We start from the raw sequence: 18,330 nt of genomic DNA, 5'->3' as shown, positions 1-18,330 counted from the left end.
CACTGGAGCAGCAAGGAGGGTTATGACCAACTACAAGTGTCCGGGTGGGTAGACAAACACGCATACAAATTTGAAAACACGAGTGACAAAGATGAAGCAACAGAATGAGCTAACCCAGTTAGAGAAAATCTCGGTCAGTGGGAGGCTTCGGTTTGACTTTATTGACCTTGTATTTTCATTTTCGTAGGAAGCTTTATTTTCGTGAGTGGACTCTTCTATAAAATGGTCTGTTCACCCTCCCTGCTGCTCAGGGATTGCTTTCCTGTGGGAAGAAATGATAATACTAAAGAATGAAATTACTCTAGACCAAATGAAATGCATCTTGACGGGAGAGTTATTGAAAGGGGTCTTTCTATTTTATCTAATATATATATATATATATATATATATATATATATATATATATATATATATATATATATATATATATATATATATATATATATATCTTCATTAGCGTCAAACTAAGGGGTATTGATACGTATTACTATTTAACACTGCATTGTTTTCAAGCATAATGTACACCTATTGTCCTCAGTAATAAAAAATATGCTTGCTATGTCTTGGTTATATAGTAACATTTTGAGGAACTATACTTTTAACGAATAATACGGTAATTATTTTTAAGATGACTTATCACATATTCCTAGAGTACAATATTACGTAATAGATGCGTGACTCAAGCTAGTCATCATATTCGCATTGTTCGGCCCGTTTAATATGGAGTTTATCACTCTGAACACGCGCTACCAAATTTCCGAATTCTATCAGCAGTTTAGAAAAGAATTACCCAAGCTAGTTAAGGTGACTGATGGATACTTTGGTGAAACGGAGGATACTACTTTCGATGCTGGCCAGGTAATATAATTATGGAGCAAAACCTGATACTCCGCGTACGGTGTATTTAGCCATAGATGGAGTCAAGGCGCATTTGACATTATCGTTCTTGTACATGCACGTGTGTAGAAATGTTAAAAGGTTGATGATTTTTTAAAATTTACTTGAATGTATATCCAGGTATACAATAAGTCCATCTAATTAAACCTCGATGCCGCCATCATTTTGTGATTAAGTAGAAGTAATACATTTTCTTGATCTTAACATGCATCGAGTTAACAAGGCAACACTATTTTAATAGTAAGGTACTTGGTACGTGAAATAATAATAACAGGTAATCCAAACATACTGCAATTAGTACGGTTTTTGGAGTTTGTGTGTTTCGCGGCAGGGGATAGGGAGTGGCGTACTAACGATAAATGATGCCAGGGATTACGATGAAGGCCCAAAGGGGTTTCGGATCCTCTGGACCTCTGTTACGTGTGGTTTTGACGCATCAAGACCTATGGCGCCAGGGACAATAGCCCCATCAACCCCCACTCCCAGTTTATTACGCTACTGGGGATAGGGTGCTGGTCTTACAATAACATTAAGCACAAATGTCGACATATTGTAATTGATTTGTATGCTTGACCTCCAAATTAATTGAAACCAAAAAACAAATACAGCCAAACATTTCATGATCTGCTAATGAGGTTATCTAAAATTTACTTTAATCAGTATTCACAGTGTAGATACATTATGCGGAAATAAATACACGCACACAACTCTTTTTTATTGAAGACATGTACATCATGTAAAATTACTACTTGTGTAAACCAACTTTGATTAAATTCTGCGTAATAATTCATTTTAGATTTATACAATTATGCAACAATTAGGAAGACAGAACACATCCATGATGACGTTATATGGCATTATTATTTTAAAAATTTCATGTTGGTATTATATGGAAATTATATATATCCATTTTCCATGATTAGGTTGTATGGCATAATAACTATCGATTTTCCATGATTAGGTTGTATGGCATGATGACTATCCATTTTTCTTGATTAGGTTGTATGGCATGATAACTATACATTTTTGATGACGGTGTTATATGGTATAATAATAATCCATTTTACGCATTTTTAGGGGCCCTGCGTGGCTGAGTGATGTAAAGCGCTCTCCTGTACTGATCACTTGCATCTCACCTATGTCCAAGTGGGTTCGAGTCTCGGGCTTGGACAATGAGGGTATGTGAGAAAGCTTGCCAGTAGCTTCCCGTGGGTCGGTGGTTCTTACCGGGGTTTCCCCGGATTCTTCATCCACCAATTATACTGGCCTCCATGTACAGCCTATTATGTACTGAAACATGGCGTTAAGCTAACAAAAACAACAGATTTTAAGGTCTTTCTTTGATAAAGAAAATATAGTCCATGTCATTTCATTCTTTATTTATGCAGGGTCTCATGGTCATAAAAGATGCCATCAACATCCCTTAGGTTTCATGTATAATCATATTTTGTATGTGACATGGTTTTACAGATTTGTGTAAATAAACGAATTAGACTTCTAATGATGAAGCAAATCTATCATCGGATTGGCTGAGCTCCTGTCACAAGAGGGAATTCTGGGTAGTTTTTTTTAAGAATAATGTATATGATAATTTAAACTGACAAGTAATAGAGGAGGATCGATGTGATTACCAGTCAACCGATAGTCAAAGTTGTCTGCAAACAACACGGCCTCTGTTCGTATAGATTTCATGGCAAAAAGCCCTGCTCAGTGGTGTTGTACATTTAATAAAATAAAATATATATCCCATCTAAATGTATTGAAAAATCCCGTTAATATGTTAAATTTGCTTATAATCATAGGCCACCCACACTACATGTTATATTAATAAGTGTTGGACTTCATGTTAAAACGAAAACATGTTAAAAGCAACAAAAAAAAAATAAATAGCAAAACAACAAAAAGAAAAATAATGGTATGCAATCTGCAGCACTTTGCCAGAAAATAAGCCATGCAGAACAATAAAGGAAAGTAAAATGTTATAAATGCTATATACACTATGTCCTGATCTTGCGCGCGCACACACACACACACACAAACTGGCGCAATTAACGCTAAGTTTCTGCTTTCAGATCGATGAAGCAAAATCACTTGTAATTCCCCACTATGTTGTATTAACCGGTTTAATAAAAAATGAAAATTAAAAAAAAGTGTAAAAAAATAGACAAATTTAAAATACTCGTAAACATTTAGAAAACTCAGAACATTGGGGGATCTCAAATACATTGATGATTTGACTAATTTGCATTTGCTTGTTTACTCACTCTATTCATATGCAAAAATATATCAAAAAGTTAAATTAGTTTGTATCAAATAGTTTTATTTCATCTGTAATTGTACCATAACGCTATTACTAAAGTCACTGCATCATAATGTGTTCCTCCATTATGATATATGTTATGCAAACAAGTAAAAACATCGAAGTAAAACAAACGCAATCAAAACCTAAACATCAACGTTTAAATCGGTGGTTAGGAAATACAAGTTCGTATTTAGTCTGCGCATTTCATTCTCCACTTAAGAAACATTCGAGACCACATCCGTAAAATAGCTGAGTCGATGGTTACCTTTCCTAACTTCTTATTCATTCAGTGACTTTAACATCACTCAGTAAACATTGTTTTCAAATCTCGAAACTACCACATAAACAGGAAAGAATAACAATAATACACTTGGCGACGGCCAGCACAGAAGCTAAACCTGACTAAATACACTATGTACATACAAGTACATTATGCCATAGAAAGTGACATTTTACTTCCGATATGATTCAGAGAATGTGTTGTGTCTGTGCGTAATGAGTCTTTTTCAAAGGCAAATACAGAACATATACAAGACAAACAAATAAAACAGAAAAACGGTTATGTTTGCAAAACGTTACTGTTTTTCTGTTTTATTTGTTTGTTTTTGTCTATGCTTTGTATTTGTCTTTGTAAGAGACTCATTAATGCGTCGAAAGCGCTCAATAAAGTTAAATACTAGTTTCGCACTGTTCGTTGTCAGTTCATTACATTTATCTTAATCAATCTTTGACACACGTGATCCCTTGCTGGATCAAGTGCACTTGAAAGAATTATTAATCGCCATATGAATTATATATATATAAGTGTATTATCGTTATTCTTTCCTGTTTGTGTTGTAGTTTTGAGATTTGCAAACAATGTTTACTGAGTGGAGATGTTATACTCACTGACTGAATAAGAATTTATAAAGACTAACCTTCGACTCAACCATTGTACGGATTTTGTCTCGAAGGTTAAAAATGTTTCTTAAGTGGAGAATTAAATCATATATATATATATATATATATATATATATATATATATATATATATATATATATATATCACAGAAACAGTATTCTTTGCATAGTTTTAAGTGAATAAATATTATTATATTTTATTAAGATATAATTTTTGTGGTAATAAGCTCTTAATAAATGTATTTTGCACTTTTAATAACATAATGGTATTTTAAAATGTTGATGGTCATTAAACAGCCTTGAAAGTGAAATATAGATAATGCTGAAACTTAACAATGTAAATTAATGACGAAGAAAATAACCCATATACAAATATAGACAAGTTATATCAATTTAGAAAAGGATGCAAATATTATAACTGTAAGGAATGGTTATCCAAGAGTTGCGATGCACCTTGGTAAAATAAATTATCAAATTGATAAATCGATATTGACCAATAAGAGGTGACTTATGTATACATTTTCCAGAATGATAGAAAATAATTAATTCTCTACTAATGTTGTGATTATGGACTAATTTTGTTTGTCATGGCACATAATCTACTTTAAACCCACCGATTAAACATCCGAATAGTCCTCACAAATATAACCTTGAAAAATAAAAACATTTAACTACTGTACATATCTAATCAATATACAAGACTGAAAACATGATAAATTACAAATATCCAGTAATGTATACGATATATGATTCAAGCCAGTTAGAACGACACAGAGACAGCGCTATGAATTAGCTAAATGTATTTGGCAGGGACAATTATCAATTTATTGTGATTTTTACATGTGTCAAAACCAGTGTCATCGGAAGTTAGCTAATGGAAGGATACACATACCTTGTCAGTTCTAGAACATTGTAGCTAACGTCTATAAGACGATTGTATTGATACACCATTGAAAGCATACATCTAACTTCAAAATCTAAAAATTGTAATATTGGTACACCATTCATTTTATACATCTAACTTCAAAATCTAAAAATTGTAATATTGGTACACCATTCATTTTATACATCTGACTTCAAAATCTAAAAATTGTAATATTGGTACACCATTCATTTTATACATCTGACTTCAAAATCTAAAAATTGTAATATTGGTACACCATTCATTTTATACATCTGACTTCAAAATCTAAAAATTGTAATATTGGTACACCATTCATTTTATACATCTAACTTCAAAATCTAAAAATTGTAATATTGGTACACCATTCATTTTATACATCTAACTTCAAAATCTAAAAATTGTAATATTGGTACACCATTCATTTTATACATCTAACTTCAAAGTCTAAAAATTGTAATATTGGTACACCATTCATTTTATACATCTAACTTCAAAATCTAAAAATTGTAATATTGGTACACCATTCATTTTATACATCTGACTTCAAAATCTAAAAATTGTAATATTGGTACACCATTCATTTTATACATCTGACTTCAAAATCTAAAAATTGTAATATTGGTACACCATTCATTTTATACATCTGACTTCAAAATCTAAAAATTGTAATATTGGTACACCATTCATTTTATACATCTAACTTCAAAATCTAAAAATTGTAATATTGGTACACCATTCATTTTATACATCTAACTTCAAAGTCTAAAAATTGTAATATTGGTACACCATTCATTTTATACATCTGACTTCAAAATCTAAAAATTGTAATATTGGTACACCATTCATTTTATACATCTGACTTCAAAATCTAAAAATTGTAATATTGGTACACCATTCATTTTATACATCTGACTTCAAAATCTAAAAATTGTAATATTGGTACACCATTCATTTTATACATCTGACTTCAAAATCTAAAAATTGTAATATTGGTACACCATTCATTTTATACATCTAACTTCAAAATCTAAAAATTGTAATATTGGTACACCATTCATTTTATACATCTAACTTCAAAGTCTAAAAATTGTAATATTGGTACACCATTCATTTTATACATCTAACTTCAAAATCTAAAAATTGTAATATTGGTACACCATTCATTTTATACATCTAACTTCAAAATCTAAAAATTGTAATATTGGTACACCATTCATTTTATACATCTGACTTCAAAATCTAAAAATTGTAATATTGGTACACCATTCATTTTATATAGCTGACTTAAAAGTCTATAAACCGATTGTAATATTGGTACACCATTCATTTTATACATCTGACTTCAAAATCTAAAAATTGTAATATTGGTACACCATTCATTTTATACATCTGACTTCAAAATCTAAAAATTGTAATATTGGTACACCATTCATTTTATACATCTGACTTCAAAATCTAAAAATTGTAATATTGGTACACCATTCATTTTATACATCTAACTTCAAAATCTAAAAATTGTAATATTGGTACACCATTCATTTTATACATCTAACTTCAAAGTCTAAAAATTGTAATATTGGTACACCATTCATTTTATACATCTGACTTCAAAATCTAAAAATTGTAATATTGGTACACCATTCATTTTATACATCTGACTTCAAAATCTAAAAATTGTAATATTGGTACACCATTCATTTTATATAGCTGACTTAAAAGTCTATAAACCGATTGTAATATTGGTACACCATTCATTTTATACATCTGACTTCAAAATCTAAAAATTGTAATATTGGTACACCATTCATTTTATATAGCTGACTTAAAAGTCTATAAATCGGTTGTATTGGTATATCGTTCAATTTATATAGCTGACTTCAAAGTCTATAAATCGGTTGTATTGGTATATCATTCAATTTATATAGCTGACTTCAAAGTTTATAAATCGGTTGTATTGGTATATCGTTCAATTTATATAGCTGACTTCAAAGTCTATAAAATGGTTGTATTGGTATATCATTCAATTTATATAGCTGACTTCAAAGTCTATAAAATGGTTGTATTGGTATATCGTTCAATTTATATAGCTGACTTCAAAGTCTATAAATCGGTTGTATTGGTATATCATTCAATTTATATAGCTGACTTCAAAGTCTATAAAATTGTTGTATTGTTATACCATTCAATTTATATAGCTGACTTCAAAGTCTTTAAAATGGTTGTATTGTTATACCATTCAATTTATATAGCTGACTTCAAAGTCTATAAAATGGTTGTATTGTTATACCATTCAATTTATATAGCTGACTTCAAAGTCTATAAAATGGTTGTATTGTTATACCATTCAATTTATATAGGTGACTTCAAAGTCTATAAATCGGTTGTATTGGTATATCATTCAATTTATATAGCTGACTTCAAAGTTTATAAATCGGTTGTATTGGTATATCGTTCAATTTATATAGCTGACTTCAAAGTCTATAAAATGGTTGTATTGGTATATCATTCAATTTATATAGGTGACTTCAAAGTCTATAAAATGGTTGTATTGGTATATCGTTCAATTTATATAGCTGACTTCAAAGTCTATAAATCGGTTGTATTGGTATATCATTCAATTTATATAGCTGACTTCAAAGTCTATAAAATTGTTGTATTGTTATGCCATTCAATTTATATAGCTGACTTCAAAGTCTATAAAATGGTTGTATTGTTATACCATTCAATTTATATAGCTGACTTCAAAGTCTATAAAATGGTTGTATTGTTATACCATTCAATTTATATAGGTGACTTCAAAGTCTATAAATCGGTTGTATTGGTATATCATTCAATTTATATAGCTGACTTAAAAGTCTATAAATCGGTTGTATTGGTATACCATTCAATTTATATAGCTGACTTCAAAGTCTATAAAATTGTTATATTGTTATACCATTCAATTTATATAGCTGACTTCAAAGTCTATAAAATGGTTATATTGGTAAACCATCCAAAGCATACAGATAACTTTAAAGTCTGTAAAACTGTTGTATTTGTGCACCATTCTGTTTCATATAATATGTTTATAAGTCACACATAACGAATCTCTCATTAAAGTAAATTCTATCTGTTTGTGGCATATATACGAATCTTTCATTAAAGTAAATACTCTCTGTTTCTATGGCATACATACAAATCTCTCATTAAAGTAAATACTATTTCTATATCACACATACGATTCTCATTAAAGTAAATACTCTCTGTTTCTATGTAATATATTACGAATCTCATTAAATAAATACCAGCTGTTTCTACATCTTAAGCAACAAATCTGGCATTAAAGTAAAGACCGTCTGTTTCTACATCATACGTAATGAATCTGTCACTAAAGTAGATACTGTCTGTTTCTATATCATACATACGAATCTCATTAAAGTAAATACCCTCTGTTTCTATGTATTATATTACGAATCTCTCATTAAATAAATACTACATGTTTCTACATCATACGTAACAAATCTGTCATTGAAGTAACTCCCGCATGTTTCTACATCACGCGTAACGAATCTGTCACTAAAGTAAATACTATCTTTTTCTTTGGCATGAATAACGAATCTCTCATTGCGTTAATACTACCTGTTTGTACATCATACGTAACGAATCTCATTAAAGTAAATACCATCATTTTCTGCAACATGCATAATGAATCGGTAATTATAGTAAATATCGTCTGATTCTACATCGTACATAACAAATCTGTCATTAATGGTTCGTTGAATCAACATATTGACTTCTAGAGCTTATAGTGGAAAGGATATATAAGGAACTTAACATCTGTCACTGTAAAGCCTCTATAAATTGGTATGGTTCATTTTTTTACCTTTCAGTTTCGTTTTAAGACCTTGTGAATGGATGCGTCTCCTTGACAATTAAGTACACATCTGAAGTTAAATTGTTTATTTTTAAAATAATTGCTTGCTTGTCCTCTCAAAAAAATATCTAAAAATATACATGAACATCTTTTTCTTTTAAATTATAATCCTAACGTATCACAAAAATATTAAAATTGTGTTGATAAATAACATATATGTCCTTGTTTTGTATCGCGGACAACAATCTATGTACAAAAGATATTTTATCCATTTTTATTTTGCATTGGTTTCCTTTATAATGGAGGTAAATCAGATTCTTTTGAATTAGTTATTTTGTTTCGGTGCTTTACGGATGGTTGAAATAGTCACGCAAATGTGCTGGATGCTTATAAATTTACTTCTAAAGTTCGACCAGTTTCTGTTCAGACGTAGTGAAATTGGTATCTGATACTGTAATTACCCAGATATTCTAACCTCATTTAAAGTTTAGTTCTTTGATTTTCTGATAATGTTTTAGATATATGCTCTCTCTCTCTCTCTCTCTCTCTCTCTCTCTCTCATCACGACAGGCGCTACATCATTACTCAAACTCATTTTTCACATATGTTGCATTTTGTGAGGAAACTGCAGCTATAAATCTTACAGTTTCACACAGAGCTTGGAGGACGAAATTTGTTCAGACATTGTATCCGACGAAACCCTAATTCCAAGGCGATTATTGTTAGATACAGAGTATCTAGTTACTGGAACAAAGTTGCGAAATCGTACGTCAATTTACCGTTGCCTTCTGGACTTGTGTTCTTTAATTTAAGACTTTGTCGCTTTTAGCATACTCTTGGTTGATAACAGGAACTCCTGCAAATTGGCGAAGTCTTTAATTTGATCATATTCGTGGCGGCTGGCATTTTTCGACCTCTCTATATGAAATCCAGTCCAAAACTTGGATCTCAACAACTCTTTTCTGGCCGACTTTCGTATATGGACCATTGTAAAGCTTTTGGTAAGATATATTCCAATCTGCATCTCTATGTAGCAACTGTTACGACTTTAGATCTTAATATATGTAAAAGAAAGAAGTAAAACCAAAAATTTAAGTAAAGTCAAGAAATACTGTATTTCTCGAAGTTACAAAATGAAAATGTATGAGACACTTGCTGTATTATGAGTCGAATCACAAATAATCCTAAATATACCATGTCAAAAAGTATAGAATATTCCGAATGAATTCCAAAAGTCTTGAATGTTCTGATGTAACACAATGATGTAATCCAGAATTGCTTTGAGTTAGTTCAGAATAATTCCAAAACAACGTGTAAATCTAAAATCAATGGGCACTTAATAATTATAATAATAATTGAAATAAATAATTCCTCTCGAATCACAACACGGCTGTAAAAGATTCCCTCAGACTGATCATACAACAGGCATTACATATTTGTTTATCAAGTCCCTGCTTATACACATTTCCCCTTTACCTATATGTAAGTAATTTCAATGAAACTTTCAATTAATTTATAAACAAGTCCGTTTCTAGAATATTCTAAGGTCATAAACAAACTATTTATAACCAAACTCGCACAAATCAGTCGGAAGCACCCCATACATCCCAGTCTAATTAAGATATTGTAAAATTACATTTTCATCCTACCTATTTAATAACACATTCTCTTGCTCTATGGCAAGAGAATCTAGAGGTCACGTTGATCAAGGACTTGTTCTAGATGCCACAGTACGGTAAAATAATTAGAGGTAATATGACATGCAACACGTGTTTCTCACTGGAACAGGTTATGCAGAAATGAATAAAAACAATTAAGTTGATTTAAACCTCGGTGAATAATATTCATGTTACGTCACTGCTAATGTCGCTGCTGGTGGGGTCAATATGGCTACGCATAGGACACATCTGAATAGATCGCAATAAACATACAGGAACGGATAATCTCTCAATATTCTTCGGAATTATTTCCACTGGCATATACTGAAAAATGCAATCTATAACATATACCATGAAAAAAAATATACCAGTGCTATGAAATGATCTGAAAGGAAGAATTTTGGTGGCATGGATGTGATAATGAAAGCAAACACAAGCCTAATGTTTAAGGACATTTTTAAAATTTAATTCAGGAAAGATTACTGTCCCAGTACCTAAGTACAGTGAGGACGCGAAGCGTAAATGTTATGCAAGCAAGGCGATTAGTACACGAATTAAATATTTCTCATATCAAAATAAACATACCCTGAAATCAGTACAAAATATGTTAACTTGAAGTTTTAATTTGAAAACAAAAATATCAAACTCAATGCAAGATATAAAAGACAGTAGAAAAAGTTGAACGAACAACAAATTAGGTTGTGGAAACAATATGAATGAAAACTCAACAGTATTCCCAAAACAACGAATGTTAAACAAATATTAAAATGTGTCCTAAAATAATCAAAATGTCATTGTCCAGCGCAGAGAAGAGAAGCGTAAAACCTCTTCGAAAATGGTGTTTGTTCTTCAACAAATTAATACCCAGGAATCAAATGTTTTCACTGTGCACATATTACATAAGATTCCGGTGAGAAAAGCTTGTTAAAGGCATTGGATGTCCGTTCGTACTAGCCAGAATGGTCTCCAGTGATATGGGATTCCGGGTGTTTACAGGTGTCTCCAACACTTATGACACAATCACAAAGTATGGTTTGAGTTACCGGGGTTTCCCTGGGGCGTGGCACTAAGTCAGCAAGTCGCAAAACTAATTAAATGAAAGTTAGATTGTGATGTCTTTTCTGTATCCTCGCTGGGGGCTGCAAAATGTCCCGGGGGATGGAAAGAGACAGAAACGAATCGTATGGTTACATGCCTTTAATGACTATAAAAATATTAAATGTGTCATTTTCAGAGCACAAAGCGAGAGAAAAGACGAATGCTCCTTTCAGCAAACAGCAAATTGCCTAACAAAACCATATTTCGTTACAGTTTAAGATGTATTTGAACGGTAAATTAAATAAAGAAATGATTGAAGAGAATGTTTATGTCATTTTGAATATGTAACGAAAAGGTTCTGTTTTAACTATCTACTGTAATATCGTATGAAGCCTGACAAAATACGATATTAAACAGGAATAAAAAGTGCAAATATGTTATCGTCCGTTTAAGATTAATTGCATAATACATTAAAAACACTGCACAAGTGCAATCATTTTCAATTTTATTTTTCTTCAAAGAATAGAATTTCATTTAACGATATGATTGAGAATTTTGCCTCTGAAAAGAAGAAATTAATTTGAACAAGATTCGAACTTGAATCAATATGGAAATACTAATAATAGTCAACATGGAATAATTACTTGTTGCAGAAGAAATACTAATAATAATCAATATGGAATAATTCCTTGTTAAAGAAGAAATACTAATAATAATCAATATGGAATAATTCCTTGTTAAAGAGAAATACTAATAATAATCAATATGGAATAATTCCTTGTTAAAGAAGAAATACTAATAATAATCAATATGGAATAATTCCTTGTTAAAGAAGAAATACTAATAATAATCAATATGGAATAATTCCAAGTTAAAGAAGAAATGCTAATAATAATCAATATGGAATAATTCCTAAAATACTAACGATAATCAATATGGAATAATTCCTTGTTAGAGAAGAAATACTAATAACAATCAATATGGAATAATTCCTTAAATACTAATAATAATCAAATGGAATAATTCCTTGTTTCACCTACACAGCTAGTACATAATGCCCTACACATAGATGCTAAATTCAAACACTCATGATAGTGATTAGTTTATAAAACAATTGTTAACGCTAACATAACTAATTTCTGTGTATTTTTATTCCTTCGTAGCTTCTGTAAATGATATACCTGTATTAAAAAGCACGATGAATAATACTTTTAAGGAATAATTATTTCTTTTATCTGCTGAAATATAGTACTTGTCTGTCTGTCTGTTTGGCACATTATCTTGGATCATCTTATACTAAATTTAGTTCATCATAATGCTCATCAATATTGTATTACTTATTGTATTACTTACCACATCAATCAGCTACCACATCAATACGTCTCTCTCTCCCTCCCTCCATCTCTTGTTATAAAATCATTAAGAAAGCAAATCCATTCGGGTACTTTTCGTTCACAAAGTTAGTCATTATATCAAACGTTAATAATAATAACAATACATAATAATAATAATCTTATTTAAGAGGATAACACATTTAGTTATGAAAAGCCACTGTGCCATATGGTCCCCATTTTTTTATACAAGTTATATTATTAAAAAAAGGTCACAGTTGCTCAGGTATGCTCGCACACGTACCCACACAGATTTTAAATGGATTAATATGTGTAGCAAGAATGGTTGTTGTTGTTGTTGTTGTCGGGTTTAACGCCATTTTTTCAGCACACGATAGGCTATATATGGCGGCCAGTATTAATGGTGGAGGAAGAACCCGGGAAAACCCCGGAAAGAACCACCGACCCACGAGAAGCTACTGGCAAGCTTTCTCACATATCCACATTGGCTTAATCTTAGACTCGAACCGCCGCAAACAGAGGTGAGATGGCAATGATCCGTAACGAAGAGCGCTTTAGACCACTCGGAGCAAGAATGGTCAAAAGGTGCATATATGAATAATGTACAATACTAAGGTATAATCATTTCAGCATTTCAGGATTCGTATATGCATGGAATAAAACGTGGACAGATCTTTTCTGGATTTAATGATAAAATTTTGCATAAATGGGCTTCATATATCGTACAAGCTTGCCAAGAAAGAATATTAATTATGTATACTCAGATGTTAGAAATTACAAAAGGCAGGTGTTGATGGAGTAAAAGAACATTACAATTTGTTGGTTTTCGACCGCAGAATCTGTACTTCACTGTAAGCATTAATACGAGATTACCCTCAATATGTAATATGTGATCGTTGTTCAGTTAGGATAGATATATAGCATTAAAGATGATCGTTCAGAGACGCATATGTCCTGATTCCTTTCAAAAAACAAACAATACTTATATGTATATGTCGCCAAATGTAGACGTAAAAACAAAACAACTGAGGGAATCGTAATAGAAGGTTTCAGATTTATTAACGCCGTCGTTTTCTGGAGTTTATCAAGTCGGGATTAATTATAATTGGATGTATTTCCCGTAAGGTACAGTTGTAGACTATCGGTTGTGTAATGTATTTTCTATCACCAATTTCTTTCTATTTTTTTAGGGGTGGGGTGGGGTGCATTTCATACGTAAGCAGAACTAATATTAAATACAAGATTCGAATGTTTCATTTATTTGTATGTAAATCTAAATTTGTAAATAGAATAACTTGTTTGTAAAGAAAGTAATGTGTGTAACCTGTATCTAGATATATATAAATCCAATAAATAATACAGAATCTTTAATGTATACATTTTCATTAAATATAGCCAGCAAACCGTGTATATATCGTATAAGATCATGTATTACAATCAAGCTATCAAGTTTAATATCCTCTCGTACAACGTCATAATCATAAAGTAATTAGCATACACGAACTGTTATGAGATTCTGCATGCTGTCTATCTGATTTACGTTAATACCAGCTTTTGTAGTATTCAGTGAATTACGTTTGACACCCCGTGCTTAATTCAGTTTCACATGTTTGTATGTCTTCATCTATTACTGATTTAATATATACTTGCACCTAATGTCACCTGCATCTTTAAACGAATCTGTTTAAGTCATTTTTATTGACAGTTTGTTAAAAGGTTTTCACGTTCTTTTTCGAATTATATATAACAACTAAAATCATTAAAACCTCTTAAATATATTAATTATCTCGCCAGAAAATATTAATACCTTGAGCTGGAGCTACGTTCAATGCATAAGTGACAGACATGATGTGAAAATTTCTGTCTTCGTCTTTAATGCTGTTATGTATATTTGCTTCAATTTATATCTGATTTAATTGTTTTAAAATTTTAAATTGTTTTAATTTTTTAATTTCATTATATGTCAAAATAATGTAGTTCTTTTTACTAGGAACTCGATACTTTTCCAGAAAATAGCTTGACCTTGACTGTTTATTTTTGTAAATACATAAAGCTGACAAAGTTCCCGACCTTAATTCAAATTTAGTAACAGCCACGTCAATAAGTGGTTTTAACATTTATTTTTAAGGTAGGAATAAGAAGGTTGAGATCGAGGCTGTGATGGATACATGACACTCGACTTGTAAATAGTTTTTAGTGAAGTAAACAACTTTTATTCTTGGAGTAAAATGATTGGTTCTTATCAAGGACATACAGGGGCTACGTGATATTTTATATGTAAATATGACCACGTCACCCTGATACGGGCATCTGTTTTGCGTGAAATTCAAATTTCAAACCATTGTTTAGAGAAATAATCTCAGTTGGGCTTCTAAACATTGAGACTTAAAGGTGTTTCTTTTGTTGTGTCATTTTGGGAATTATAATTTAATGTTTATTCAAGTTATTTGGTTTCAAAAGGATTTATTCGTTTCACTGGAAATATTTTTGAGTGCTCATACAGAATTCTTGAACAAAGACATTTCTTAAAAGTTTTTTTCGGATTTCCGAAACCGGAGTGATAGTTCTTGTTTCTACAAGGAACTGTATAATTCAACACAGTACAGGATATAGCATACGTCATAGCCTTCCATCTTGGACTCGAACTTGAATTCATTAGAACATTTCATTATTAGGACTTCTAAAATTTAATTCGTGGATTATTCTTGGATTATTTTTGGATTTGATTCTTAAAACCGTAAGTCCTTATTTTTTTATTTTTACAGTATTCTTCCAGGGACATTTTTCAAAGCTTGCTGTTTTCACTCTTTCTTGTGTTCCTATTCGAGCCTAAACACGTAACGTAAGAAATGGGCGCTAGTCATCAGATAATTTTGAATTTTGGCTAGAATATTTCAGAAAATTTTGTTGTCTTTTTGGGAAATTTAAAATCCCGATGTTTTTGAAAGCTTTAGTTGAATCGGCAATCTTTTTTCTAAAATGTCATCAAAAGTGGAAATCTTTCTTTCAAATCCTACCCAGAAACAATTAGATTTTTTCCAAAAAGATGAATTGATTCAACTTGCCAGAAAATACGATCTTTCTGAAGTAAATGCTTCCTTAACGCAACAAAAAATAAGAAATATTTTGGTTCAGTATTTGGTATAAAATAATGATTTGGATAAAGGTGCTTTGGTTTGGATCAGTAAGTCTGTATTAGACTTGGACATAAAAGTAAAGGAATAAAAATTAAAATGCAAGATGTAACTGGAGTTGAGGAAACTGGAACTCCAGAAAGATAAAGAAGAAAAACAAATGCAAATTCAAGTGCAATTGGAGAATGAGAAAGAACAAATGAAATTGTAGAAAGAATGGAACAAATATTATTACAAAAAGAACAAATAAAGTTACAATTTCAGAAAGAGGAGAGAGAGAGAGTCACGAAAGTGAGAAAGAAAAACAGATGCAAATGCAGTTAGGTAAGAAAGAATGAGAGAAAGAAAGACAAATGCAGTTACAAAAAGAACAAATACAGTTACAGAAAGAGCAAATGCATTTACAGTTGGAGAAAGAGAAGCTAGAGATGGAATATCAATGTGGAGTGAACGAAATGAAAGTGGCAAGTGAAAAGCACATTCATACCTCAAATCCAAATTTAAGTTTTGGTCTCGCAAAGAATATTAGATTTTGGCCCCGTTTTAAAGAAAAAGATGTAGACAAATATTTTCCTTATTTTGAAAAAGTTGCTGAAAATTTGAAATGGGAGCATTGGACTCAATTATTACAATGTGTACTCATTGGTAAAGCTAGTGATATTTACCGTTCACTGTCAGTTCAATAAACCCGTAACTATGATACGGCTAAGGAATGCATCTTAAGGGATTCTAAGTTAGCCCCAGAAGCTTATTGGCACAAATTCAGAAACTGTAGGAAAGAAGCTGGACAAAATCACGTGGATTTTGCTAGAGAAAAAGAACATTTATTTGATACATGGTGCATAGCCAAGAAAGTTAAACAAGTTTATGGAAGTCTCAAACAACTTATATTACTTGAAGAGTTCAAACACTGTGTCCATAGTGACATTAAATCTTATCTTGACGAGCATCAGATTTAAACCTTGGGTAATGCTGCTCGTGTTGCTAATGAGTATTCTTTAACTCATAAAGTTCCCTTTGTAAATAAGACTTCTACACAACAGTTTTCTGGCAGAAAAGTATTTCAGCCTAATACAAGCCCATCTAAAATTCAAACTGGCAAAACTTCGAAAAATGAAGCTTCTGGTAAGCTTGATTAAAGATCGTTGTCTGTTCCTAGGTGTACCTATTGCAAGAAAAAAGGACACGTTATTTCTGATAGCTACAAATTGAAAAATAGGCATCAGAATTAAGACAGACCTATTCTAAATGCTCTTATTTCTAAGAGGTCAAGGTCACGGTCATGTATGGAAAGCAATACATTCGTTGGATCTAATAAACCCCAGTCTGATTTTATTATGGAGAATTATGAACCATTCATATCAAAGGGTTCTATATCACTCGTGGGTGATTTGGCCAATCTTATCCCTATTAATATATTAAGGGACACAGGAGTTTCTCAGGGTCTTTTATTGTCAGGTAATTTGCCATTTTCTGAGAAGTCCTCTTCTAATGAGAGTGTTCTTATTCAGAGAGTAGATTGCGGCTTTGTTAATGTTTCTCTCCATTGTGTAAATTTGTCATCAGACTTAGTATCAGGACCCGTGACAGTCGGCACAGTGTTTGTTTTACCCGTTGAGAACATTAATTTATTACTAGACAATGACCTAGCTGGAGACAAGGTTGGGGTTTTTATCTGACAAGCCTAGCTTGGATGAGAAAGTCGATCCAATTAAAAAAGAATTCCCTGATTTATTCCCAACTTGTGCAGTTACCAGAGCTATGGCAAAGTAAGCTCTTGAGTAGGATGTTAATAAGAAAAGTATTTCTTTGATTGACACATGTATTGGTCAGGCTTTTGATGAAGTCACTTTCACTCCTTGTTTGGATCAATCAGATGTCATTGGTCACAGTGATCCTCTTTTAACGACTCATTCTCATTATTCTAATTAGGGTGAGAAACGACAATCACTTGTCGTTTAACAGGAAAAAGATCCTGAGATCTCCTGTTTGTTTCAAAGGGCCATTAGTGAAACTGAAGCTAGTAAAGTTCCAGTCTGCTATTCCATTAAAAATGGAATTCTTATGAGAAAATGGAGACCTCCCGAGGTACCTGCTGATGATCAGTGGTCAGTGAACTAATTGTACTACCAAAACCTTACAGACAAGAAATACTTAGCATGGCCCATGAAACTCCTTTAGCTGGTTATTTAGGGATCAATAAACCTTATCACAAGATCTTGACTCACTTCTATTGGCCAAAAATCAAATGTGATGTTGGTAAATACTGTAGATCTTGTCATATCTATCAAAT

The 18,330-nt window shown here is 31.6% G+C and overlaps 1 protein-coding gene across 1 annotated transcript in view; it reads left to right on the top strand.

The window, feature by feature from the left end:
* Positions 1–710: 710 nt before the first annotated feature.
* LOC149783243 (uncharacterized) overlaps positions 711–18,330 on the top strand; it is a 69,520-nt gene continuing 51,900 nt past the window's right edge. The window contains exon 1 of the mRNA XM_089933356.1: positions 711–858. Coding sequence (XP_089789482.1) covers positions 721–858 — 138 coding nt within the window. The 5' untranslated portion in view covers positions 711–720. The remainder of the gene's footprint in view (positions 859–18,330) is intronic.

This window comes from Sinohyriopsis cumingii, chromosome 14 (assembly GCF_028554795.1).
Source record: "Sinohyriopsis cumingii isolate HCF-2022 chromosome 14, ASM2855479v2, whole genome shotgun sequence".
NCBI lineage: Eukaryota > Metazoa > Mollusca > Bivalvia > Unionida > Unionidae > Sinohyriopsis > Sinohyriopsis cumingii.
This window is presented reverse-complemented; position numbering and strand designations above follow the sequence as displayed.